The 26,714-nt window shown below is 55.0% G+C and overlaps 2 protein-coding genes across 8 annotated transcripts; both read right to left on the reverse strand.

Moving 5' to 3' along the window:
* Nucleotides 1-169: 169 nt before the first annotated feature.
* On the reverse strand, nt 170-3,723 carry PLPP2 (phospholipid phosphatase 2). Its single transcript, XM_061356047.1, has 6 exons — nt 3,552-3,723; nt 1,376-1,527; nt 868-1,145; nt 740-797; nt 477-653; nt 170-385 (listed from the first exon to the last, which is right to left on the reverse strand). The coding sequence occupies exons 1-6, from the start codon at nt 3,601-3,603 to the stop codon at nt 248-250; spliced, it is 855 nt and encodes a 284-aa protein (XP_061212031.1). The 5' UTR covers nt 3,604-3,723; the 3' UTR covers nt 170-247.
* Nucleotides 3,724-7,606: 3,883 nt separating this feature from the next.
* Nucleotides 7,607-20,212, reverse strand: MIER2 (MIER family member 2). 7 transcript variants are annotated; one of them, XM_061356053.1, is made up of 14 exons: nt 20,125-20,179; nt 17,153-17,272; nt 16,547-16,634; nt 15,868-16,019; nt 15,310-15,495; nt 14,570-14,693; nt 13,835-13,944; nt 13,122-13,191; nt 11,819-11,985; nt 11,051-11,132; nt 10,856-10,950; nt 9,961-10,088; nt 8,916-9,052; nt 7,607-8,253 (listed from the first exon to the last, which is right to left on the reverse strand). In XM_061356053.1, exons 4-14 carry the CDS (start codon nt 16,009-16,011, stop codon nt 7,784-7,786), a joined length of 1,713 nt encoding a protein of 570 aa, XP_061212037.1. In that variant the 5' UTR covers nt 16,012-16,019; nt 16,547-16,634; nt 17,153-17,272; nt 20,125-20,179; the 3' UTR covers nt 7,607-7,783. The 7 variants fall into 7 exon arrangements, with proteins under 7 accessions (XP_061212037.1, XP_061212036.1, XP_061212035.1 ...); XM_061356052.1 differs by lacking the exon at nt 17,153-17,272 and having other exon boundaries at nt 11,819-11,970; nt 15,310-15,435; nt 20,125-20,212; XM_061356051.1 differs by lacking the exon at nt 17,153-17,272 and having other exon boundaries at nt 15,310-15,435; nt 20,125-20,212.
* Between the last annotated feature and the right edge of the window lie 6,502 nt (nt 20,213-26,714).

Below are 26,714 nucleotides of genomic sequence, written 5' to 3' on the forward strand. Positions count from 1 at the left end.
AGAACACCGGGAGTGGGGATAGGCAGGGATAACCCGCAGGTACCTGCGGCAGCAAGCGGCACCGGAGACAGTGTTCCATAGGGAGCCGGTGTTCCATAGGGAGCCAGTGTTCCATAGGGAGCCGGTGTTCCATAGGGAGCCAGTGTTCCATAGGGAGCCAGTGTTCCATAGGGAGCCGGTGTTCCATAGGGAGCCAGTGTTCCATAGGGAGCCGGTGTTCCATAGGGAGCCCGGTGCGGAGCGCGGCTCACGGTGCGCCCCGGTAGCTGTAGTGATTGCGGTCGGGGTCGCTCATGGTGAGTGGGAGGCTGGGTTTGCGCTCTGGGTCCTTCCCATCACTCGGCTGAGGGGGACGCTGCTTGAAGAAGTCGGATACGTATCGGACCTGGGATGAGAGCATCGGGAAGGAGATGCTTGGGGACCGCTGCATCCCATGGAGCATCAGGGTGTTTTGGGGGGGCAAGGGGGACACTCACAATGAGGACGGCAATGAGAGCCCCTTGGAGCAGCCCCACCAGCACATCGCTCCAGTGGTGCTTGTAGTCGGACACCCTGGTGTAGCCCACGTAGATGGCGAAGGTGATGAGGAAGAACTGGATGGTGGGACGCAGCAGCCGGGCCCACTTCCCCACCAGCCGGGCTTGCACATAGAGCTGCATAGGGAATTGGGGAGCCGTCACCCAGTGTGTGTATGGGGGCAACTGGGAGTGAGGGGGACAGGGTCCATGGGGGCACTTACCGCCAGGAACATCATGCAGTACATCCCAAAGGAAGAGTGGCCCGAGTAGAAGGACAACCTATGGGGCAAAAGGCATGGTGAGGCCCCATGGCAGGAGAGCATCGTTATCCCCCAGCCCCACAACTCACCTGGACTCGGTGACGTTCCTGCTGTCCCCTTGGCAGACGTTTTCCAGCTGCACGTAGATGGAGCAGTTCACCTTGGACCAGTCGGGATTGCAGACAGCCAGGAAGTTGGGCCGGAGGCGGCCGATCATGTACTTGGCCAGGTCAGTGAGGGACTGGCTGATGGCCCCCCCAAAGAGGAAGGTCCCCACCACCTTGTATAGGGCAGCCAGGTAGTTGTTGAATTCCGACTTGGAATAGAGGCGCTCGGTGTAGACCAGGTACAGCTCCCCTGATGAGAGCTGCAAAGGACAAGGGTTGAGGGGCTTTGGGGGTACCAAGCAGTTCCCCAGCACCATGGGTATGGGATGCTCCCAGTGCCTCCCGCTCCCTGCAGGGATGAAGGTCCCAAGGGAGCTCCTGACCCAAGGGCCCAATTGGGGTCTCAATTGGGTGCACTGGGCCCCTGCTCCTGGGTAACACCAATGGGAGCATCCCACCCCTAAGAGGGAAGGGGATGATGCTTCCTTACGATGACAACGGTGCAGGTGATGGTGACCCCGGCCATGAGGCCGTGGGTGATGGTGTCTGCCTTATAGGGGTAGCGGATGGAGTCGTCGTTGCAGTAGAAGCCCCGTTTGTACGGGGAGTTCACCAGCGTCAGGATGATGAAGGGCAGAGACGCTGCAAGGCAGAGGAGAGGTGAGGAGTTGGGGGGGACACAGACAGGCACCCCCTAGGGGACACCATCCGGAGCCACCCGCACCCCAGGGCCAGGAGGACTCGCCCTGATGCTGATAGAGCCCTATCACAGCCCACAGCTGCCTGAGGCGCCCAGATACCACGGGAGATGGCGGCGGGGCACCCACAGGGCTGCCCCACAGCTCCCTGGTGCTGATGTTGTGCCCTCTCCTCCCCATTGCTCAGGGTCTTCCAGGAGCCCAGGAGGATGCAGCTCGTTAGAACCGAGGAGAGGCTCTCAGAGCAGCGGGACCCTCACATCGGCTCCCAGGGGAGCCAATGCCTGGAGATGAGGGGGGGTGAGGATTCCGTTATCCCCTGATGCTCTCCGGGCTCTGGAGGGATGCTGCAACCGGTTGGGATGGGTTGGTCCCCGGCATCAGCGTGGTTTGAAGGGGAGGGGGGGGTCTGCCCCATCCGTGCCCATCAAAGAGGAACCTCCTGGGGATGCTCGGCCCCTCCTGAGGCCGGGCTCCGATCCCGGTTCCGCCTTTCCCAGCGGCTTCCGGCTCCCCTGGTTCCACCGTGTCCCGGGAACAAGCACCTTTGGCCCCGCCCGCACCAACACCACCCCCCCCCCCCGGGGAAACGGGAATAAACGGGCGGAGCCACCGGGACCAAGCCCCGGTGTGTGTGTGTGTGCGTGTGTATGTATGTATGTGTATGTATGTGTGTATGTATGTATGTGTGTATGTATATGTATGTATGTATGTGTGTGTATGTATGTACGTATGTGTATGTGTGTATGTATGTATGTATGTGTGTGTGTATGCATGTGCGTGTACGTATGTATGTATGTGTGTGTACATGTGTATGTGTGTATGTGTATCTGTATGTGTGTATGTGTGTGTGTGTATGTATGTGTGTGTATGTATGTGTGTATGTGTATGTATGTGTATATGTATGTGTGTGTATGTACGTGTATGTATGTATATGTATGTGTGTGTATGTATCTGTATGTGTGTATGTATACGTGTGTATGTGTATGTAGGTAGGTATATGTATGTATGTGTATGTGTGTATGTATATATGTATGCGTGTGTATATGTGTGTATGTTTGTATGTGTGTGTATGTGTATACGTGTACGTGTATGTGTTTATGTATGTGTGTGTGTATGTATGTGTGTATGTGTATATGTGTGTGTGTATGTATGTATGTGTGCATGTAGGTATATGTATGTATATGTGTGTGTATGTATCTGTATGGATGGATGTGTATGTGTGCATATGTATGTATGCGTGTATGTGTGTGTACATGTATGTATATGTGTATATGTATGTATGAATGTATATGTATGTATGCATATGTATGTATATATATGTATGTATGTGTATGTATGTGGATGGATGGATGGATGGATGCGCATGGGTCCCCCCCTTGCAGCCTCCTCCTCACCCACCTCAAGCACCCCCCGCGGCTCGGATCAGACCCCGAGTCCCTCCCTGCTCAATCCCAGCCTCCACAAACGCTTCCCGGAAAACAAGAGCAGGGAAACGGGACCCAAACAAACCCAGGACCGCCCCCCCCCGGCTCCCAGCTCCCGGCCCGCGCCTTGAGGCCGGAATTACGACCGGGGCCTTCATTTTTAACCCGGTTCCATTCGCAGCTTCCCCGGTTTAGAAACGGGCGGTTGGACCCCCCCCCCCCCCCCCCTTGGGGCAACGGCCGAGGGGAACGGGGCCAGCGCCGCGGGACCCCTCCGCTCGCCGCTCCCAACCCCCGGTTCGACGCTAACCCCCCTCGCCCGCTCCAAGCGCTGCGATCCCCGACGGGGCCCCGCAGCTCCGGGGGTAGGGCCCGGTGCCCGCCGCGGAAGGGAAACGGCGCCGGTGGGGCCGCTCAGGTGCAGCACCGGTACCGGGGGCACTCAGACACCCCCCCCCCACCCGGTACAGCCCCACCGGAGGGAAGGGGTCGGGGAAAGGAGTTGGGGGGTGTCCGGGGTCCGCCGGTCCCGAGCCCTCACCGACCGCCAGGCAGAGCACGTCGAGCACCACGAACACTTTCCTGCGCTCCATCGCGCTGCCGGTGACGGCCCCGCGGCCCGGCCCCGCTCCTCTCCTCACATGGCCCGGAACGGAGCCGGGCCCGACCGGGAGGTAAAGTCCGGGCGGACGGGATGGGACGGGACGGGACGGGACGGGGAGGGGCGGAGCGGAGCGCGGCTGGGGCGGGACGGGGCGGCACCGGCAGCTCCGCTCGGTTGCCCCCGCCCGCGGGTTGCGGAGGGGCTGGGGCAGGTGTGGGGAGATGGGGACTCCCCCCCCCCGGTACCTCCGGTTGCCCCCGAGGAACGGGGATGGGAGGGAGGGGGTGAGGCCGCTTGTGGGCTCCTTTCCCGAGGGAAAATGGGGGAAAAATGGGGGGAAAAAGGGAAAACCGAGAGTGGAAGAAGGCGGGGCCGCGGGGGGGATTGCGGGGCTGGCCCAGGCCCGGTTTTTCCCTCTGGAAGAGCTCCTGTTTTAAGGCAGGATCCGACCCCTGGGACGTGGGACAACGCTTCCCCAAGGCTCAGGCGGTGCCGGATCCCACTGCTGGGATGTGGCAGAGCAGGGATGGGAGCAAAGGGTCAAACACGGGTCCCCGGTGGGATTGGGGGCAGCCGGAACTCTTTTGCTCCAGGCCCGAGGCTCAATCAGGAACGGAAGGAAACAAATAACAGGGAAAGCACCCACCTGGAGCCATGGGGCTGGTCTGGGGGTGTGGGGCAGGCTCTGGGGCTGTGGGGGGAAGCAACGGAGCTGGAAACGCTCTGAGGTGCTGTGGGATTAAAGGAGAGGGCCAAGAGCTGCTTGCTGGGGTCTCCCTGCTCTGCTCCAACCCCATGTGTGGGCCTGTGGGCCCCGGGTCCTAGGGGTGGGAGGGGAAGAGCTCCAGGGCAGGAAAGAAGCAGGATGCTGGGGGGAATGCAGGGGAGGATACAGGAGAGGATGCTGGAGGGGATGCAGAAGTGGATACAGGAGGGGATGCTGGGGGGAATGCAGGGGAGGATACAGGAGAGGATGCTGGAGGGGATGCAGAAGTGGATACAGGAGGGGATGCTGGGGGGAATGCAGGGGAGGATGCAGGAGAGGATGCTGGAGGGGATGCAGAAGTGGATACAGGAGGGGATGCTGGGGGGAATGCAGAAGGGAATGCAGGAAGGGATGCTGGAGGGGATGCTGGAGAAGATGCTGGGGGGGATGCTAGAGGCAAGGGGCCTGATGGCACTGTGGGGTGCCCAAGCTATGCCCTGGGTGGGGAGGATGCAGGGTTTAACACAGCCTCCTCCCACACTGAGCTCACCCCCATCGCAGCCCCCAGCAGGCCTTGGCTGTGCTGAGCCTCCCACCAGGCTGTTTTGGGGTCTCAGTGAGGACAGGATGCTGCCCAATGGGGTCACACAACCCCATACTGCAGGCCCCTTGCTGCAGCAGGGCAGAGAGGGGCAAAATAAGCCAGCAGCTCCCGTGCCCATGGAGTGGCCTCATGGAGCAGCACCATGGGCAGGACTTTGCCCTATAGCGTGCTGGGGCTGCTGGAAACACCCCGGAAGAGCCCAGCCCCATGATCCCAGCTCAGTTGTGTGGTGCTGAGCAGGGGTTGAGCCCTGCAGGGCCGGAGGGGGGGGGGGGTGTAGCTGGCACTTGGCCCCTATCCATTAGGGAACCATCAACTCCTCTTGTGCTTCCCGTGGGGTCCTGCACCCATCCCGGGGGATGCGGATGCTCCGCTCTGCGGGGCTGCAACTGCAGCGGGATCCGATGTCCGGTGCCCCGGAAAGGAGCCGGTCCCGGTGCCGGTGCCCCCTCTGCCGTCGAAGCGCCGCTCCCGCAGCGTCCCCGCAGGATGCAGTGGTGATGGTGGGGGGTTTGGTCCCGCTGGTCCTGCACCTTCCAGGGCCAGAAGGGCCTTTAGAGGATGCGATGAGACAAAGGACAGGGACCCATTGCTCCCAGGGCTGCTTCTGGGGAAACACAGAGCCAGGAGAGCTCCCAAAGCCCTTTTCCTGCTGGTTTTCCAGCTGAGGGATGGAGATGGAAGCTGCCATCACCCCCAAAGCCCTGGGCAAGAGCTGGAGAAGGGAAGCTTTATGGGGAGCAACACACAGAGGAGCAGCAGCAGGAATGCTGGATGTTGTTTCTGGCTGAAGCCAATGAGGGAGGGATGGAGGGATGAGTCCCTCCTCCTCTTACCACAACCACAGGCTCTCCAAAGGAACCAGGGCACCTGTATGAGCATCAAAGCCTCCTGCCCTCCACGCTGAACGGCCAACAGCCCCAGGGCAGGATGAGGCCGAGGTGAGGATCCTCTTCTTGCTTCTCTGCAGCTCCGACAGCACAAGAGGCTCCTGCTCACTTTCAAATGAGGGGTTTAATTAAATAAATAGCGGTGAGGGGGCTTCAAGGCAGTTTCACTTCACAGTGTAGGGGTTGGGGGGGGGAATGAGTCCAGCAGCAGGAGTGGCTCAAAGTGAATGTGCTTTGTAAAGGAGAAAGAAAACCCCACCAAACCCCTGCTTCTTCTTCCCCAGCCCTTTCCTGCCCTCCTCTCCCTTGGAAGATGGGTGGGAAAAGCAGGGCCCCGGTGGTGAAGGAGCCCATGCGACTGTAAACAGCACTGGAGAACATAAATAAGGGATCCCTGCCTCGGGAGGCCTTGAAATGAACCAAAGAAAGAAGGGATTGGGAAAACTTAAGCCTGTTTGTGGCTGGCAGAGAGGCCTGGCCCTCCCCTCTGCTCCTCTTCCTCCAAGGAGCTTCCTCTCCAGCCAGGAAAGAGGATTCAGAGCCGGGTGGTTCCATGTGTTTGCCTTCCCCTTGAGCCCGGTTATCACACGGTGATGGATGGAGCTCAGCACCCCTCACCCCAAAGCCCTGCCATTAAACCAGCCTGGGGCTTGGAAGAGGAGCCACAAGGTGTGATGCTGTCATCCCTTCCCCTGCGGGGCTGAGCATCACCTCCCAAGGGCTGGCGACAGCAGGATGCGGGTTAATGGGTTTAGTCACAGTCCAGACCCACTGATGGTAGCTCAAAGGGCTCAATGACACCGAGCACAAAACCTCAACCCCTTCCCAAATGTGGAAAACAAGCGGAGGAGGGAAGGTCTGCGCCAGCCGGACAGCATTCCCGCATGGATAAAAGGGGAAGGAGAACACGTGCATTGAAGCCAGGGGCAAACCCAAGCCCTGGAACACACCCGGGAAGCGAAGTGGCTCCGGCCTCCAGCACAGCCCTGTCACCTCCCTGGCCACTGCTAATGGCAGTAAAGAGGGACTTTCCTCTTGGAAAACAGCTTTCCCTGTGCTGCAGGAAGGGGCAGGGATGCTCTCTCCTGCCTGCGATTCCATGCTGGCACCAGGGTCCTACACTTGGTGCCCTCCTCCTCCTCCCACAGCTGAGATGGCTGCATGAACTGGGAAGTTCCAGACCTTTCCATCTGCATGTTCCCCTCCTGCCCTGCAGCACTCACAAGGACCAAGTCCTTCATCACTGAGCACCGAAGCAGCACAACTCTGGGGGGGTGTCTAGAAACTCCCTTTCCTCCCAGGACAATTCCCTGCAAGGGGAGGTGAGAAAGACTTAAGCCCACACAGGATCCCTTTGCCAGGACCTGAGGCCGGCCTCCAGCTGCATCCCACCTGCAGGAACACACAGCAGCAGGCAGAGATCACCATCAGGGTGCCAGGACCCACAATGGGAATGGGCAGGATGATTCCACTGCAACACACTACCTGTGGGTGAAGGGCGAAGGCTCCTCATCCTCCTCCTCTGGCATGGCCATGCCTGTCCCTTGGAACGTGCTCCCTGGGCATGTCCTAAGCTCTTGGACCTGCAGACTGCATCCTGCACCCCTCGTCCCCATGGCACCGGTGACACATCCCTGCTCTCAAAGCATCTCTGGGGCCAAGGCCACTTCCCCTGTCCCAAGGCAGGGACTCTCTGAGCCTGGCATTACCTGGGGTGACACAGGGTCAAGGCAAGAGGGGGTGAGTGATCTCCCCCCCCTCACCACAGCCAGCCACCAGCTTTGGGGGCTGGTGTCAGAACACACTGGAGCAGAAAGGTGTTTGGTTTCACTTGGATCAAGGAGGATGGAAAGACGGGTTCTGACCAACAGCTCCAAACTGTCCCTGTGGAACAGTGGAAGCTCCCGGATTTCAGTCAGTCAGCTCAATGTCCTTGTTGGCTCTGTGACAAGTCCGTGAGTGGAGCTTTTCACTGTGACAAAGGCTCTGACCGAGCCACAGGAGCTGGACAAGCCTGGTGAGCACTCAGGAAAGTATTTACATCTCCGATGCCGATGAGGCCAAACTCTGTGACCGATAAGGACACTTGCGCAGGGGCCACCTCTGGCTCTCTGTCCAAATCCACAGGGCCAGCGATTAAAGGCAAAGCCTCCTTAATGTCTGCAGGGAGAGGGAAGTCCATGCTTAGTGTCCCAGCAGAGCTCTGCAATGGCTCCTGCTTCTCTGCCTGTGCTGGGGCCGCCGGGGGCAGAGGGAAGAGCCGCGGCTCGGTGCTGGTTGTGGGGTGGCGAGGGCAGGGAGCCGAGGGGGTGCCTGAGGATGGCTCTTCCTGGGGGTCGAAGGAGCAGTTGGTCTCTGAAGGAGTGCTGCACTCGTAGCCCTGCCCCGACTCGCTCATGCTGCCCAGGCTGCAGGCAGTGCTCTCCACGCTCAGGGGCTCTGTGCATCCCATAGGGAGGGGACAGGCAGACAAGAGATAGGGAGGGAGAAAGGGGAAGGGATAAGGGACAAAAAGCTGCAGTGAGTCCAAGCTTCCACTTCAAACCCGCCTAAATCCCATCAGTATTTGTTTGCTGGCACAAAGGTTTATTACAGCCACCCAGGGCCAAAGGAGGGCAAGATGCAGCCAGCAGATGGGAGGCCAGCAGTGTTTCTATGGAAATTAAAGGGAATCTCAGAGACACTCCAAGATAAAGCAAATCTGAAGTCTATCCCCTCATGCTGGCAGCCCCTGCGAGATGCCTACACAAAGGCCTCATCTGCAGCGGGACAATGAGGGAATGAACCCATCTGGGACTCCCTGTGTGGCTGCTCACAGCCAGGTCCCTCTGGAAGCAGTGCCAGGTACAGCCCAATTCCTGGTGCCATAAATCAGCCTCTGGAGCAGTTTTCAGTCACTACTGGTCAAGGTAGAGCCAAAGTCTTCTCTGCTCATACCAAGCTCTACTCTTTGGCACAGGGCAAACTGAACCCATTGGCAAGGTGTGGGGAGAAGAGCAACGGCTCCATAATGGCAATGGGAGAAAGGCAAACGCAGCACAGACCCCCTGAGTGAGGGAGATGAGTTATCCCCATGGCAGAGAGAAGATAAAGGACATTACCTGTGCTCTCTATTGCTATCTGGTCTTGACTGAAGTGGGAATCCAGGCAGCCAGTTCCAGAGGGAATGGGGGGGGAGCTCCGAGGACGAGTGGAGTTTTCAACTTCACCCCCATCCAAGTCATTGTCGGTGTAATCCCTGTGGAGACAGACAGACAGCACTGCCACCCCTGCCAGTGGGGATGCAGGCAGGGAAAACGGGGCTGGGATCACAACCCAGCAACAAAGAAAGCAACAGGACTGTAAAGACATCACTGGAACCAATGTCCATCCCTCCTTGGTGTGCAGAGCCCAGTTTAAACAGCACTGAGATGACTGAAGGTAGCTCAGGGTGGCCAAGATCAGCCTGGGAGAAACCTGAAGGGGCTTCGCAGCTTTCCCAATCGGAGCTCTGAGCCTCAGCCCCTTCCAAAGGGAAATAGATGGTCAAAGGCTTTCCTAAAGGGAACCCTTGGGTGGCTTGTGGCAATGCTGGTGTGCCAGCAAAGGGAAGTGATGGGAACATACATTCCCATCCTGGAGGGATTTGGGATTCCAGCTATTTTCCTGTCTTGCATCACAATAAAAAGTGAGTATCTAAGACTTCATCTATGGATTTAATGCATTCAACTGAAATACTTCAGTTTGACCTTTCAAACGTTTCAGTTTCTGCCTCTCTGCCCAGCGCCCTCCCTACCTGCATGCATTTCCAAGCGAGGAATTCGCCTCCAAGGGTGGCAGCAGGGAAAGGAACAAATTCAGGTTCCAAACCACCAGAAATGGTAACTTTGCACTTCAAAAGCTGCCTTCCCTAATCCCTGCCCTTGCCCTTCACTTGGGGGCTTCTGTTTGCCTTGAATGCAAAGTGGTTTCTGACACCCAAAGAGCCCAACCAAGCAACTCATTGCTTCCTCTCCCCTCCCCACACTTGCAGGGGGAGCATCCAGCGCATCCCTCCCCACTCCCACCCCAGCAACCTTCTAGAGAAGCAAGCGGAGGTGCTCTGCAGCAGGAATCTTCACGGGGAGCTTAGAATTACTAAGTTTAGGGTGAGAATATTCCACGCACGTGGCTCCAGGGTGGAGGACGTACTTCTTCCTTCCTAAACGTGTCTGCTGAGTGAAGTAGTCGTAACGCTCCGACTTTTTCCACATGTAGTAATACTCCACGCACTCGCCCACTGACCGGGTACGGACCTGAGGGGAAGAGATCCCAGTGAGAATTCCAGGCATGGAGCAAGGAGCAGCCTCCCATTTAAGCAGCAGAGGAAAAATTCCAGTGCATTCCAGTCATTTCTAGCACTATGGACACATCTAAGCTGTCCCAACAGCAGCACAAAGTGAGCTTTCCATGGCCCTGAGAAAGGGCTCCCCACAGCGCACGGTTGTTCTTGCAGAGCCCAGTGTTGGTGCAGGGCATCCCTGCGCTTCCAGCAGCACGTTTACCATCAAGAGAGCAAACCTGCATCCATTTTCACTGGCCAGCATCAACATGCCCACAATTAATCAGCAGTAGAACTGGACTCTCTGGTTCTGCCAACTCCCAGCACAGCAGCGTATGTCCTGGGGCCCAGCTCTTCCCTACAACAGCATCTTTGGTTCTAGAGGACCCCAGGGGACTTTACAAAACATCCACATGCTCAACTCACTCATTCACAGAAGCACTGCAAGGGCTGAGAGTTTGGAAAGAACTTTTGAGACTCCAGAAAGGGCTAATCAGTAATTAACTGACATCACTCATGCAGGTCAGTGGTGTTTGTGACTTCTCCCACCTGGAAAATAAGGCAGAGCAGGGCAGTGAACAGCCCATCACCTGCTATAGCATGAGTCAACACAAAGCCTGGGATGGGAACTCAGCAGTCCTGAACTTCCTGCATTAACTGAGGCTCGTTACATACCTCTGGTGCCAAGGCACGTGCCTCCTTTCCTCCGTCTTAGTGGGATGCGGTGGGGAATGTCCTTACCTTGTTTGCCTGGATAAGGTGGAAGTTTTTCCCATGGACCCTGAAGCCATGCTCAAAATTCCTACATTCTTCCTCGCTCCAGGCACAAAGCTCATCTAGAGCAGAGAGAAAGTGGAAGTGGAGGAGATGGAGCTCGTTCTAGACTCTACACAGGCCTCAGTGTCTGGGGCAGACCCCAAGCAAGGGGGTTCTCACCTCTGATGACCTTCACGTTGAACCGTAGCCTCCGCAGTGCCTCTTCTGCATTGAAGTTGCATTTAACCAGCTCGTACAAAGCCTAAAAGAGAAGGAAAAGATCCCAGCATGTACCTGAGCAAGACATCCCAAACCAACCTGCTCAAGCCTCACCTTTGTCAGCTGTTTTTCCCAGGAGCCACTTTGCCATTAACCCCACTGTGTCCATCAGAGATGATTCCACTTTTGGAGGCACAGGATCACAAACCCTAGGACTGCAGCTCTGCAGGTCTCTGGGGTGCCTCTGCCCCCCTGCAGACTTAGGGTGAGAATCTAACCTGGCTAACCAGAGGAAACACAACTGCTCTCGTTTCTTAGCCAAATGTTTGATCTTCTGCTGGCTTCACAGAAGAATCAGACACCGTTCTAGAGGACAGAGCCAAAAAGGTGACCCTGCTGCAAGCTCTGGGTTTGGGAGACTGGGAGAACACAGTTAAAACAGTACCCAGCCTGTTACATGCATGTCACATCACCTGTGACTGCGCTGGGGGTACAGCACTGAGGCAGGCAGGCCTGTGGCACAGGGTGCCCAGAGAAGCTGTGGCTGCCCCATCCCTGGCAGTGCTCAAGGCCAGGTTGGACACAGAGGCTTGGAGCAAGCTGCTCCAGTGGAAGGGGGCCCTGCCCGTGGCAAGGGGCTTTAAGGCTCCTTCCAACCCAAACCACTCTGGGATTCCATGGTTCTATGAATCAGGAACAGAGGATCCCTGCAGGAAGCCCCATACTTACCTGCTCATTGTCCTTCACCATCTCTCCTTCTGGCAGGCTGCTGCTGGACACCTCGTCCCACTGCCGCTTCACTGCGCGGTACAGGAACTCCTCCACCTCTCTCTCAGGGAGGATGTTTGGGTCCCACAGCAGCTGATCTTCATTCTCATAGGCTAACAGAAAAAGCACTGAAATAAGATAATCAAACAGAGAATTCCACTGCTTTTCAGGAACGGTCTGCACAGGAGAGAGAGAAGGAGGGAGGAAACCTGGGCTTGGTCCCACAGCCTGGCACTAGGGATGGCAACCATCGCTGGGAATACAGGAGGTGGAGATGCTTAATGCTCCCTATACCTCTTCTGAAGCCCTAGCACAGGCTTCCACTTCTTCAGAAGAGTTGGTTGATAAGGATTTTGTTACCAAAGCTTGTTGCTTTGATTCATTATTATAAACCCCTAAGTTCTAAGGTGTCTTTTCCTGCATGCAGTAAACAAGAGGAGTGGGAGCTGAAGGCAGCTTTGAGCTACAACCCTGGCTTAGGCTCAAACCCTGTCCTACACACAGAACTAGGCAGCTGGAAAGCTGCATGTCCCCCTAACAGCTTGTAACAGTCCTCCAGGAGCTGCTTCACCCACACAGAATAGCAGGAGCACACACGACCACCAAGTAATTCTTGCCCCTTTCAGCTTTCAAAGCTCTTTCTACATGAGAACACAGCACACAAGAATGCAGAGAGATGCTGAAGTGAAGTGACAGCATAGAGGAAGCAAGAAGAAAAGGTTCTGCAATAGGAAACCACCAGAAATGCTGAGATTTTTCTACTCAAATGAAAACACCAGCACTTCCTGGACTGAACTGGTTTCTACAGGCAAAGGAACCAACCCTTCTGCCCTGTAAAATCACTAAAATCAGGTCAGAGGCACTTGACAGAGCACAGAGGTCCCCACTGAGATCTGCTATCAGTTTACTTTCATTTCATTGATGCAAACATGGAAAACACACACTAAATCTGTGCTCTCAATACAGAAGGCTAGAGTACTGATACATGGAAACCTTCTGAGAGTTGTACAGGTAAATGTGAAACAGGCCCTGCAAAACAGATCACTTTTATCCCCTGGAACTTATCTGCTCAGTCTGCAAGGATAAAAGACCTAAAGAGGAAACAAGGGATTTCTGCAGACGGGGCTTTCTGTCAGCTACCTCATTCAGAAACCCCACAAGCTGCTGCTGGTATCACCCTGGTTATCAGACACAACCTCCAAATGAAGGCCCCCCAAATACAGCAGCCCTCCATCCAAACAGGGCACAGAAAGCAGGTTCTTACCTTTTTCCCCATGCCTGTTCAAGTGGAGGATAGGAACAGTGGCTTGGTACTGAGGTCCAACCATGATCTCCTGAAACATCACCAGAGATGCTGGTAAATGGAAATGGAAAAGGCTCCACGCAGGCCCAGAGGCGCACTTCATGATTTAGGGGCTGGAACACTATGAGGCTGCTTTATGTATCAGTAATCCCCCCTGTCACTGTTCTAGGGAACCCTGAGTATTTTATAGGCTAACTAAGAAGATTTACTACCAACAAGATGGTACTGTGGGGACTGGAGGCATTTACATAGTTTTAATGGTGAAGATATATGGCAAGCAGCTCAGCTGGAGATAAAGTCATGCAGAAGCTCTCCTGCAACCCTCACAACTAGGATGTATTTGGAAGTCTGCTCCTCTCTTTCCTATGGTGCTGCCCCCTCTGTAAATCCTGCTGGGAATATTGCACAGCTTTTCACCTTTATAGGGCTACAGGCTGCAGTTTTCATTTGCCAAGGCACAGCAGCATTTGCCATAGCTGAAGCAGAAGATAACTTCAGATGCAGGTTTCAAGATTGGATTAAAAGTACCTCTTGTAACCCACATCTGCTGCCACCTTTCACACAATACAAGGTGCTAAGGAAAAAGAAAAGAGATAGAATTCCTTGGTTTTGGTGTCACGTTTTCCTCAGATCCACGCACTGGCTCCCCTTCCCAACGTGCCCCAATCATTTACCTTCTTACACTCATTGGATGGGATGGAATCCTCCTCCGAATCCTCAGCCATGGAGGAAGCACATGGAGATGAGCAGGGCTCTTTGTCTTCATCAGCAAGGAAGTTGTTTGCTTTGTGGGAAAGGAAAACACCTATAGTTATTTCCACCCCCTACTGCTCTATGTTCCCTCCCCTTCATTTTCTGTCCTAAAGCTACTTTCACCAGGATCCACAGTGACAACTTACCCTGTTTAAATACAAGGATTTGCCCCCTTGCTACATGGGTGCTGCTGACCAACTTGGGGGGCTCAGGCTCCTTCATTCTGCAGGGTAGCAGACGGGATAAGACCACTTTGTGCCAAGTCTCCCTCTCTGCACTTCGGCTTCCCATATGTAGGAACTGCCACAATATATCACACCACTCATACTACTGCATTTATTCACTTCTAGAGATGTCAGATCAAGGGCTGATCTCTCAGACTGCAATCACAGCAGGTAGCAAAGCAGTTCTCACTTTCTCGATGGTATGAGTTACACCCAAAAGCAATTATCCCTCATCTCCACTCTATCACATCTTCACCAACACTCCTTAGCACCATTGGCACTCAGGTTTGGTTATCTGCAGCCCCCAGAAGGAAAGTGGAGAAACTGATGCCAAGAAACTGAGTGATAAAAGAAAGCAATCCCTTCTTGCTCTACGCTGCACATGACATCTAAGCAAGAAACCCCAATTACTTAGAAATCAGGGACACATACAGCCAGGCTGGTTTGGGAATAGGTCCGATGCATCGTGCGATGTGACGGATGGCGTCAGGTCGTCAGCTGAAGACTGTGTCTCCTCCTCTTCTTCCCCTGAAAGCAAATCCTTCGCTATTTGTTCCTTTTAACAACAACAAGAAAGTGAAAAATATGTTTAAATGAAGAAAATAGAGGAGGGGTGGGGGGGGTATGAGGCCTAGAGTAAAACATTCCCGGCCAATTCAAACCCCAAAGACAGATGCTCCCTCACTCTCCCCACCACACCCAGATTATTTTCCTTAGAAGCTCTTTTACAAGTGTCAAGAGTGGCTTCCCATGGAAGCCAGAGAGAGGACGAGCAAGTAGCCCTTTCTGTAGAGCTCCCCTCACAGCAGATAGTTGATGGAAGGAGAAAAAGAGCTTTCCATAGACTGTAGCTAGAAGAGGAGCCACATCTTCACCTGGCAAGGTACAAACCCTCCCTGATTCTCCAGAGCCACATCTGTGTGCCCAGACTTGTAACCCAGGTTCCATAAAGAGTTTTTACAGTGGTCTTTTTAAACAGCTCTCTCCTCTAAACTCTTTATGTTCACATTGCTGCTGCTGGCATTCCTCACTGGGACACCAGACCTAGGCAGGCCCCTTCCCTTGGCATCAGTTGAACCCCAGCTGAAAAGAGCTCCTGTATGCCTCAACCTCCAGACAGCCCAGTAACCAACAGCACCAAGAGCACACACCAAGCAGAGAGCTGCTCTTACCTTATCCAGAGTCATATCTGGGAGATTTGGAGTAATATCATTGCTCTCACTGTCCTGCTCCGAGATGTGATCAGATGCCTCATAGCCATAAAGTGCAAGCAGCTCCTCAAATGGCATTTCACTGCTCTGAGCGAGAGGAGGACAAAGCTTCATCAGGAAGGGAACAATCACCGAGCACAACACCAGCTGCAGTGAACACAGAGATATGCAGAGGCAGTCAAGGCACCTCTGCTCTTCTGGGGGCTCTGAACCGCCTCGGGTCATGCTGTGTAAGGAATGAGGCACTGAGGCCTAACAGGACCCACCATAACCTGCTCTTCTCAGGGGTGGGGAGAAGCCAGAAGCTTTTACCCCAGCCAAGGGCATTAAAAAGTATGTTTCTTTTTATATCTCTATGTTACATTTAATTGTTTTGCATTTATTACATACTATCAAATCATTATCTTTAGTTTTTATACTAGATTCCATGCTGGTGAAGAGATGCCAGACAGCACAGAGGAAGCAAAGCAAATCCAAAAGCAAACCCAAACCCCTCTTCCCCTCCCTCGCTGCCTTTACCTGAGAGGCACTGAAGCTCTTCTCCAGCTCTTCTAAAGATTTCTGCTTCTCCTGAGTATCATCTTCCTCCTCCCTTTCTTCCCGTACACCATAGTTCTGTGAAAGGATCTCTGCTAAGTTCAGTCGATGATCAGCTGAGCCCATGGACACAACTGCAGGGATTAAAAGAAGTTGGATGCTAGCACCACCCTGGACCAAATGTGCAGCTGCAACAAAGCTTGGGATGATCCCTTCTTGTGTGTGTGCAGCCATAACACAGAGGAGATGAGGTAGAAAGGGGCTGGGGAGCACCAACTCTGAAGTCACTCCAGGAGAGCCACATTACAAAGCTGGGTTCTCCACACATTCAAGTCCACAAGTGACTGAAAGCTGAGGGGTTTCGGGGTATTTGTGTGCCTGTCCCAACTGGATTCCCTGGTGTCACAACATGTGAATGGCTGGGGCAGCCTTTCCTTCACCCAGGATGGTCTGAGGATAATCACCCCTTATAGCAAGAATGGGCAAATGGGCACTTACAGGAGCATTGGCATCTCTAATATTCCCTGTCAAATGGCACGGGAGTCCACTGACAGGTTTGGAAGATGGCAGAAGGAGAAGGGAACAGACAGGCTGAGCACAGGAGCTCTGTCTCCTCTGGAAACGGGGCCAACAGACAGACACAGACTTAAACCACAGGTACCTGCTGCAGTCTGAAGGGCAGGCTCTGCAGGACATAGGCTGTGCGCTGGGTACGGCACCACCCTGGGGCTCTGCCGCCCAACCGAGGCCTTGAAGAGAAGAGAAGAGAAAGACACACCTGAGACATCTCCTCAAAGCTGACCCCGCCAGGCAATGCAGCTCATGTCATCCCAAAGCCAAAGATAACAAAACCCACATGGGCAGCACGAGCTCAAGTGTATCTCACAGCTCCCCCCCAGCTCCATCACCTTCCCCTTGATCTCTGTGTATGGAGCTGTTTCCACTTTATCTTCAGCACTGCATTAACTATTTCTCCTCTGACCAGTTTAAGATCTTTCTGGCTTACATCTTCCCTCACAGGATTACTTGGACCCTTATTCTAAATGCACACATGATGCTTGTCTGAAGGCAGCATTTTTAGGAGCTGCCCCATTGGAGGCAGCCACAGCTCACTGGCTTCTGCCTAACTCCTCACCACATCCAGAAGGCTCCAAGGGGTGAGTACAGAGATTTAGTGCTGAGTAGGCAACAAAGGAGCCTGGGAGGACTGGGGATGGTCCAGGTGAGACGGGAAAAGGCGAGACAAGTAGATACTGAGAACAGGCACCTGCTTTCTGGCATTCAGTGCTTGGTCAGAAGTTCAGGGAGCAGAATGAGCTGAGGCCTGGCAAAGAATCTGCTGCTGCTTGGGCTGCTGTGCATGGAAATGCTGTTCATCAAGCTCAGCCTAGGTAGGGAGCAAGCAGGGGATTAACCAGGGCCTATGGGTGACTGAGAGCATCCAACTGCAGAAGAGAATCACAGTCCCTCAGTCACCACTGACATCAGTTTATGATCCTCAGCCATTAACAACCACAGCCATGCACTGGCGCTCCTCAGTGGGAGCCAGGACATCTACAGTGCTACACCATGAGGCTCTTACAAGTGAAAGCACAGCCCAGCCTCACACCAAAATGCATCCTCTAACAATAAAGCAAAGAGTACACCAGAAAAGCTACCCCAGACTTTGGGTCTGGAGTTGGAGCCTTCAGGTACCAACACATACACTGCAAATTCCATAGCAACAGAGGCAGCTGGTTTTTAGGTCTAATTATCACTAAGACGATGGCTGGCCTGGAAAGAGATTGCCATAGAAAGAAGGCTCAAGAAGGAGGAAGGAGAAGGATGTGCGAAGCAGCTGTGGAATTCCTGCTCCCTCTCCTACCAGGACCAGGGAAAAGAGGATGCTTCTGGTTCAATGCTGCAGATTACTGTCCCCAGGCATGAGAACCCCACTGGAGACCACTGTAGCTGCAGGCAGAGCCCAGAGGTGGTCGCTGAAAGAAAAGCAAGGAGTTTATGGGATCATGAAAGGAGAAGGGGATGGAAAGGATTCAGACAGGCTCCATTTGGAGCATGCTCATACCAGGCAACAGCTTTGGAACTCAAGGAAGTAGCAGTGCCTCTTTTTTGGGCTCTGCTGGACCACGACCAAGCACAAAACCAGTGATCTTTCCTGAAACCCTCATCTTTGTGTCAATGGATTGCACCTCCTTCACACAGGGATCGATAAGGAGCTGCACGTAAAGGCCTCTGAAAGCAAAGCCTGAATCTGTCACAGTGGCTGGGCCAGCTTGAAAGGATGTCAAGAATCCTTCAGGAGCGATGAGATCTTATATTAACAATCAGGTGCTGGAATGAAGAGTGAAAGGCAGTATGACAGGGTCACAACTCAGCAGTTTATTTCCCCAAAGTAGTACCGCAGCATTAGGGCAAGTGGGAGCTGCTCTGAGCTGGAGTTGCCATGAAATAACCAGCACCACCAGATTTGGGATGAGAAGAGGAGAAATAAGTGACCAATAGCCCACTCCACCCCCAGATGTAAAGAGGTGTTGATCTTAATGAGCCTTCTGATGGTTTACAAAGACAGAGGCCAACAGAAACAAGTCAAAGGAGCAGGGGAGAAAGACAGGTCTGGCTTCAAAACATGAGCGATGCCAGAGAGAATATTCCCAGTCCCATTGACTCCTGAAGCCAGGGGATGTGGAGCTGTCCTGTTTGAAGGTGAGGAGCTGCAGTCCAATGCTTCAAATCCAGGTATCACATAGGAAATGGAACATGCAACAGCGTTACACAGGGCAGAAAGACACTGAGGTGCTGGTGGGGACCTCCAGGTCAGGAGTTCCTGGTCCAGGTGGAGATGCTCTTCTGGCTGGTGGCAAGGTTGGTCAGCAGGGAAGGGCGCAGGGGTGAATTCCATTCATTTTGGGCAGTGCCAATCTCTGTTTCTCAGGTATGTGTGCAAACTGGGTTTCTCCAGAGCACTACCAGAGAACATCTTGCAGAGAGTCATGGAGTACCCCAAGTTGGAAGGGATCCATAAGGATCACCAAGCCCAACACCTACAGGTTGAAACCACCCTCACAAGGAAGCAAAGAAGAAGAGAGCAGGTTTCCCTTTCCAGTGCTACATCTTCAATAACTCCCATGGCTCCCTGAGCTACTTTAACCCCGATTTCAAACCCAGTGAGAAGCCTTCCTTGTTCCTTTGCCTTTCCCCTACTACTTGACATGGGTCCCTTCTCTACAAACTCCAGCTGTAGCCAGAGGGAAGTGAAACGGATGGAAACGGGTTCATCCTGCACCTGAACAAGCAAACAAACACAGGACAAGAGACACAGCTCAGGAAAACCTGTGTCCCAATCACACACTGCTGCAGATACTCCAACCTCATCTGTGGGACACCAGCAGCTCCTGCATCTCCCTAAGAAGAGCAAATAGATGAAAGACCAGATGGCACCTTCCTCCTCACAGTGCTGGAACACCCTGATAGTGAAATCTCAATCTCTCCCAGTGTCCTCTTCCTACGGCGTGGTCACCACAAGGATCTCATGATAGAAGTGAACCACGATGTGCCACCACGACCATTACAACAGGGTGGGGATATCTCAAGGACGTGGCAAGATGTGATGGGGACAGCATCAGCAGCCGGAGCGCAGTGGAGCGATGGCAGCAGTGTTTCAGCACGATGTACCCAGCAAACACCACTGTGGGACCCCCTCTCAAGGTGGGTCTCCCTCTCCCAGCACTCAAACCATTCCCAAAGCCTTTCCTGCTCCTATGTCCTGGCCAGCAGCACTCTTCAACTGCTCAGGCCCCATCATTCACCTCCAACCCTCCTGAGCCCCCTTCCATCAGCCCTCAGCCCCCGCCTCCCATCCCACTGCACCGGGCTAAATCCTCGGGGCTCTGCTCCATCCCCGTAACCCCGCAGACCCACCCGCATCCCTCCGGCCCCGCTCCCGCAGGCCTGGCCCGGGCAGCCCCGCGGCTGCTCCCCAGGCTCGGCCGTTGGTCCCGCCCAGGCCCCTTCCCCTGGCCGTTGGCCTCCGCCCGGCCACGGTTGGTCCCAGTGCCCCCCGCGGCCGCAGCACCCGGACCCCTCGCGGCGCCCGGATGCAGGCCTGGGAGTGCCTGGGGTTGAAGGGCCCGGAGAGTACCGGGGCTCGGGGGTACCGGGGCCGGGGGGGTGCCGGGGCTCCGGGTTCCGCCGGGGGAGGCCCGAGGCCCATCACGAGCGCACCGGCTGCTCCTCACTCACCTCCGCCATGGCCGAGCGCGAGCGGCAGCGGGGCTCAGGCCCCGGATGAGGCGGCCGCCGCTCATTGGCTGCGGCGCCGCGAGGGCGGGGGAGCGCCGGGGGGCGCGGCGGCGCGGGGCCGGGTCAGGGGTCAGGGGCCAAGCGGAGCCGGTGGCGGGGCGGGGCCGGGAGGGGAGGCCGCGGAGGGAGGGGAGGCCCCGGAACGGCCCCGGGGCGGTGACACCGAGGGAGCGGCCCCGGAGACGGAGCCGGAGGGAGGAGCGGTGCCCGCAGCCAGAGCTTGAGTCAATTGATCAGTGGAGTCAATCGATCATCAGTCAATCGATCACCGGAGTCAATTGATCACTGGAGTCAATAGATCATCAGTCAATCGATCATCAGTCAATCGATCACCAGAGTCAATTGATCACTGGAGTCAATCGATCATCAGTCAATCGATCACCAGAGTCAATTGATCACTGGAGTCAATCGATCATCAGTCAATTGATCACCGGAGTCAATTGATCACCGGAGTCAATTGATCATCAGTCAGTTGATCATCTGTCAATTGATCACCGGAGTCAATAGATCACTGGAGTCAGTTGATCACCAGAATCAATTAATCACCAGAGTCTGTTGATCACCGGAGTCAATCAATCACCAGAGGCTGTTGATCACCGGAGTCAATCGATCACTGGAATCAATTGATCACCGGAATAAATCAATCACCAGAATCAATTGATCACCAGGGTTAATCGATCACTGGAATCAGTCGATCACCAGAATCAACCACCAGAATCAATCGATCACTGGGGTCAATTGATCACCAGATTTAATTGATCACTGACATCAATTGATCACCAGAGTCAGTTGATCACCGACATCAACTGATCACCAGAGTCAGTTGATCACCAGAGTCAATTGATCACCAGGGTTAATCGATCACCAGAGTCAATCGATTGCTGGACTCAATCAATCACCAGAATCAATTGATCACCAGAGTCAATCGATTACCAGAGTTAATCGATCACCAGAGTCAGTGATCACCAGAGTTAATCAATCATCAGTCAATGGATCACCAGAATCAATTGATCACCAGAATCAATTGATCACCAGAGTCAATCTATTACTGGAGTCAATTGATCACTGGAGTCAATTGATCACGGAGTCAGTTGCTCGCCAAGCTGCACTCTGCAGGAAGCAGTCAGTGGCCCTGTGTGTTGCTCAGCAGCTGCTGGATCCCAGTTAGCGGGAGGGAAGGGGGGAATTGGGGTTGGAGCCCCAGGATGCTGGCTCTGCACCATGGCCGTGCCCCGGAGCCCCAGGGATGCACTGGCACCAGCGGCTGGGGCTGTGCTGTTGAAGGGCTGCTGAGCACAACCTAGCAGCGCACGCCTGTGACACCGCTCCCAGTGCCCCAAGGGGCTGCAGGGAACCTGGAGAGGGGCTTGGGACAAGGGCCTGTAGGGACAGGCCAAGGGGAATGGCTTGAACCTGCCCGAGGGGAGACTGAGCTGAGCTCTTAGGCAGAAGCTCTTCCCTGTGAGGGTGCTGAGGCGCTGGCACAGGGTGCCCAGAGAAGCTGTGGCTGCCCCATCCCTGGCAGTGCTCAAGGCCAGGTTGGACACAGGGGCTTGGAGCAAGCTGCTCCAGTGGAAGGGGTCCCTGCCCGTGGCAGGGGTTGGGACTGGATGAGCTTTAAGGTCCCTTCCAACCCAACCCATTCCCTGGTTCTATGCTCACTCAGCTCAAGTCGATGCAGCTCTGTCCCACAGCAGTGATGCCCCCATAGAGCTGTGCCCAGGGAGGATTCCCAAGCTCCTTTCCCCAGGAGCAGCCTCCGCACCCGGTTTCACTCAGGCTTTTGAGCTTGGGAAGCAAAGCATCCTCAAGTGCTTCTGAAGTGGTGGCCCTTGAGCCCTGCCCCAGCGCACTTCAGCAGCCCTTTATTCCCTTCTCAAAGGACTAACACGTTGCAGATGCTCTTTATTCCATTCCAATAGTTCCCTTTCAGGGCTGCTTCCTGCCTGCCTCCCAGGTCTTTTGCCCCCCACAAAAAGCAGGAAGGCTTTGCCTCAGGACCAGGAATGGGCATGGATTCTCAGGTCTTTTGTTTGCAGTTTGCTCCGGGAGCTTCCCTATGGGATGTGGGAAGCAGCTCAGGCAGCCCATGGGTTCAAGGGTGGCTTCTGTGTGTAGCTGCTCAAAGCTTCCCTGCATCCCATAAAACCCATAAAGCCAGGTCCAAGGCAGAGCCACCACTGACCAAGGCTGAGCCCATCCGCGATGGTGGAAGCACCTCTGGGATAAGATTGAGGAAGGGAGGGATAAAGAAGCCCTGAGCAGTTTTGCAGCCACATTGAGGAGTGAGAAGATGAGAGCAGCAGCCCTGCAGAGCCCAAGGTCAGTGAGGAAGGAAGGGATGCACCCAGCACCCAGCACCCAGCCAGGGGCACCCCAGCACAGTGGGGAAGGGGGCAGCAGCTCAGCCCCACTGCCTGTACCCATTCTGCTGCCTGATGTTGATGTTGAGCTTCTCAAAGGCCTTTAAACCCCAAGCAGGGGTTGGGATGCTGGTGACTGGAGCTCTCCATCTGCCTGCCACTGATGTTGTGATGCTCCCCAGTTTACAACTGCTGCTCTGTGGGCAAAGACAACAAAGCATAGAAGGATGAAGGGACTTTGCCCAAAACCAGGGTTGCTTTGCCTCTAAACCACATCAGCCTTGCCCTCCTGGGCTGTACCTGGTAAGCAATGATGCTTCCTGGAACAGCTTTACAGCCTGGAGACAAAACAGCAAAGACCTATCCACTGGATACAGCGCAGCCACAAGGGACTGGAGATACGAGTAAAGGCTTACATGGGTTCAAAAAGCAGCTTTGAAAGGGAAAAAAAGCCCTATAGCAGGATTGGGAAAGGACTAACCCTGCCTTGGGAAAGTGGGGGTTTGTGTCCAAACACGTCCTGCTGGAGGCACGAAGGATGCTGGCGATGCAGAGGAGGTGAGAGCTGTGTGTACAAGCTTTGGCTGTAAAGAAACACTTAAGTTTCCTGTCGGTTGAGGCTGTGAACAGATAGGAGAACAGCTTTGGCCATTTCAAGTAGCTCTCAATGGAGCTGTGGAGAAGCATCAGTTTCCATGGATGCTAGATGGAGCTCTGCTCCTCACAAATAACCTGCTGCTTCAGGTTTTCCAACAGCCTCTATGCTTTGGAACGTGCCAGCTCCTCGGGACCCCCCCACCCCAGCACTGTGAGCTGCTCATTGAACACGTATGGTCTGTGCAGCCCTTGTGCAGGTTCTGTCCATCCCAGCATGGCCACTTGAGAGGGTGGAGGGGTTGAGGTGCCACCAACCTCATGGAATCGCAGCCTGGTTTGGGTTGGATGGGACCTTAAAGCCATTCCCCTTGTCCTGTCCCTACAGCCCTTGTCAAAACAGATCATACAGGAAGCATTTTGGGAACTCCTATGAAGTGCAACAGCTACAAGCATAAGAGAAGCTTCTGTCCCTGATGGTGATATCAGCACCAGTGCCCAAAGACCCTTGACCGAGGTGATGACTCTCCAGGGGTAGTCATTCACTCCTGGTTGTGATGCAGGGATGGGCTTCCTGGAGGGAATGCCGCTGTGATGCTCAATCCACTTGTTACTGATCCTCTCCTCCTCAGCCACTACAGCCCTGACGTGGAAGCCTGGTCCAAGTCCAAGATCCATCTTTCCAACTGTTACAAGGTGTTGGGGAGGCGACATGTGGAGCAGAGACCCTGGATGCCTCCTGTCTCACAGCTCCCATAACAACCGTGCCTGCATCAGCATCCCAAATGGAGCATAGCATCCCAAATGGAGCATAGCATCCCAAATGGAGCATAGCATCCCAAATGGAGCATAGCATCCCAAATGGAGCATAGCATCCCAAATGGGCACTATTTCCTTTTCCCTCCCTCCTGCAGCAACCTCTAGCTTTCCAAATTCACCTCCAATCCCATCCTGACAAGCTGATTTGATGGCGTTGCCATGGGACTGGGAATTCCAGTGCAGCCCTAAGGGATTAGCCCTGCAGGTCAGGTAACAGCCATCCCAGGTGCTGGAATACGGGCTGGCATCGCGGGTACAGGCAGGAAGCTGGGATGTGACAGTTCCAACAGGCAAGTGAAGGCTTTGCAGCTCCTCGTGTCTGCCAAGTGTGCGGTGGCACTGGGATGGCAAATCCATCTCCAGATGTCAACATTCCCACAAGGCCAGCACCGGGATAGCAGTGATTTGGGGACAGGGAATGGTTGCTTCCTCCGAGCACACTCTGCTGGTGTGGGAATGCCTGGAGCTGGAGCCAAGGGAACAGCAAAGCAACACAAAGCCCCTCCTGCACCAAGTCATGGTCTTTCACCATGGGGTACCCTCTTGACCACCCCACACTGCAGCCTCCCCCATGGCCCCTTTGCTGTGGGGTTGATGGGATCAATCCTGCACCCAGGGAAGGTTCTGGGTTTGAAATACAGACTGAGGACAAAGTGCTCTGAGCACCCCCTTGGCCCTGCTGCCATGGGCACAGCTTGGATGCTGCCATGGGCACAGCTCGGATGCTGCCATGTGGTACCCTGAGCTGCTGACTCCAAGAGGGAGCTGAATGAAGCAGTGCTGATGAGGGACTCATTCATCCTGGTGCCTGTCATCCTTATGGGGGTGAGGAAGCCCTGCATCCTTGTGGAGCAGTGGGATGCAGTGATGGCACTGGGAAGGAGCATCCTGACCACCCTGCCCTGCTCCATCCTCACATCTTGCATCCATCCTCACATCCCAGGAGCCCCCCCCAGGACCTGTGGGATGGGTGCAGGATGGACAAGGGTCCCTCACGTGTGTCACTGCAGGCACTTGTGGCCTGATGGGACATGTGGCTGCCCCCCATGCACACGCATGTGCTCAGGGGGTGGACACGGGCTGTCACACATGTCTGTGGGGTGTCAGCACGTGTTGCTCCAACTGCCCGGGCTGAGGCTCCCGCAGCGCCTGGCAGCATTCCCAATGAATTCAGCGCTGCCCTTCCCAGCCGGCAGCCCCGGGAGAAGGTGTTTTGCAGCCCCATCTTTATTCAATGCGCCTCAGCCTCACAAACATCTTGTTCACAGCTGCAGCTTCAAAAGGACCGAGGGAAAAGGAGGGGGAGGCTGAGAGGAGCCACATAGAGCTTGGGGGGAAAGGAAGGGGGGGGGCTTCAGCATCACCACCCACCCGCTGGGTACAGCCCAGCTCTGCTCCCTGGGGATGCCCTGCCCGTCCCCAACAGCCACCCCATGATGTGATGGGAGACACCTCACACAAGGGCTCCCCATGGGCACGCAGAGGGGCAGGAGGTGATGGAGGGCAAGGGGGGGGGGATCTGTGTCTGCCTCCTCCTCTTCCTCCTTGCTCTGCTCTCCGCCCAGCCCCATCCATCTCGCAGGGCTGAAACCCAATTAGGGTCCCAGGGAGGGGATGGCGCAGCCGGCAGAGATGCCCATTAGCTCTGGGAATGGAGATGGAGCGATAGGAGCTGGAATGAGCTCTCCATCTCCATCTCCCTGCCCTGCTCCAGGCAACCTTTCCATCCCAGGGCTGCCTGATGGGGGATGGACAGACCAACACACTGCATGGAGAGGCTCTGGGGGTCCCATTGGGGTGGGATGGGGCACAGGACCCTTCTGCACCCACAGTGACACCAGCAGCGCTTCAGTCACGCTTTGGATCTTGCTGCCCATTTTGAGCCCTGTGTGTTCACGTTTGTGCTTCCATGGCTTCAAGTCACTCCAAAAGCCACAGGAGCTGCCCCAAAGGGTGGCCCAGAGCTGCTCCCTCCCAACCCTCATTGGTTTCAATGGCAAGGAGGACGTTTGGTGGTGGAGCTGCTCTCTGAGGCTTCATCAATCCCAGTCTCCCTCCTGCCCAGCCTCCCCTTTCTCTGCTCAGATGCCACAAATGATCCTGTGCAGATGCTGATCTGCAGAAGGGGGGGACACCCCACAAAAGAAAGATTTCACATTTAATTGCAGAACATAAAGATATTACATGGTCATTAAAGCACCATGAATATGGAAATGAAATCCACAGGCACCCATGCAGATAATGGCAGGGAAAAGGGAGCTGCAGGTGAAGCTGGAAGGTGGAAAGGTCAGGCTCTGTCTGGATGCGTCATTAACCCCCTGCTCCAGGCAATCTCCAAGGTCTGGGGAGGGGATATGGGGGGTGTCGGGGGTCCTGGCCTCATCCTGTGGGGCTGCAGAGGGTGGTGGTGCCCTGGGGACCAGCAGGAAGCCCCAGAAGCATCCCAAGGACCCACAAGGTGTGGGGTGCCCGCTGTGCTCCTCACATCCTGCTCCCAAATCCACTCCAAACACCTGGGGGCAAAGGAGGGAGATGGGATTCACCTGGTACCCAGTGGCAAAGGGAGGGATGCAGAAGGATGGATGTCCCTGGAGGGGGGAGGCAGCTGCTCAGAGGGGTCCTGATGCCCCTTCCACAGGGAGCTGCTGCCCTTGCTCCCTGCATCCTGAGTGTCCCAGAGTCAGGAGTTATAAAGGAGGAAGGAAACCCCTAAAGCTGCCCCAAATCTCTGCCCCTGCCGACATCCAGGCCCTG

The sequence above is a fragment of the Neopsephotus bourkii genome, unplaced genomic scaffold, assembly GCF_033783945.1.
Source record: "Neopsephotus bourkii isolate Nb327-2 ecotype Australia unplaced genomic scaffold, CSIRO-AGI_Nbou_v1 NB_838, whole genome shotgun sequence".
In the NCBI taxonomy this organism is placed as follows: Eukaryota; Metazoa; Chordata; class Aves; order Psittaciformes; family Psittacidae; genus Neopsephotus; species Neopsephotus bourkii.

What these genes read in the sequence shown, in the direction of transcription:
- PLPP2 (XM_061356047.1), bottom strand. Translation starts at nt 3,603, where the DNA reads ATGGAGCGCAGGAAAGTGTTCGTGGTGCTCGACGTGCTCTGCCTGGCG. An exon ending in CGTGCTCTGCCTGGCGGTCG is followed by an intron (nt 1,528 to 3,551) that starts GTGAGGGCTCGG and finishes TCTGCCTTGCAG; the next exon opens with CGTCTCTGCCCTTCATCATC. An exon ending in ACTGCATGATGTTCCTGGCG is followed by an intron (nt 654 to 739) that starts GTAAGTGCCCCC and finishes TTCCCTATGCAG; the next exon opens with CTCTATGTGCAAGCCCGGCT.
- MIER2 (XM_061356048.1), bottom strand. An exon ending in TGGTGAAGGACAATGAGCAG is followed by an intron (nt 11,133 to 11,818) that starts GTAAGTATGGGG and finishes CTTCTCTTTTAG; the next exon opens with GCTTTGTACGAGCTGGTTAA. An exon ending in GATAGCAATAGAGAGCACAG is followed by an intron (nt 8,254 to 8,915) that starts GTAATGTCCTTT and finishes TGGGATGCACAG; the next exon opens with AGCCCCTGAGCGTGGAGAGC.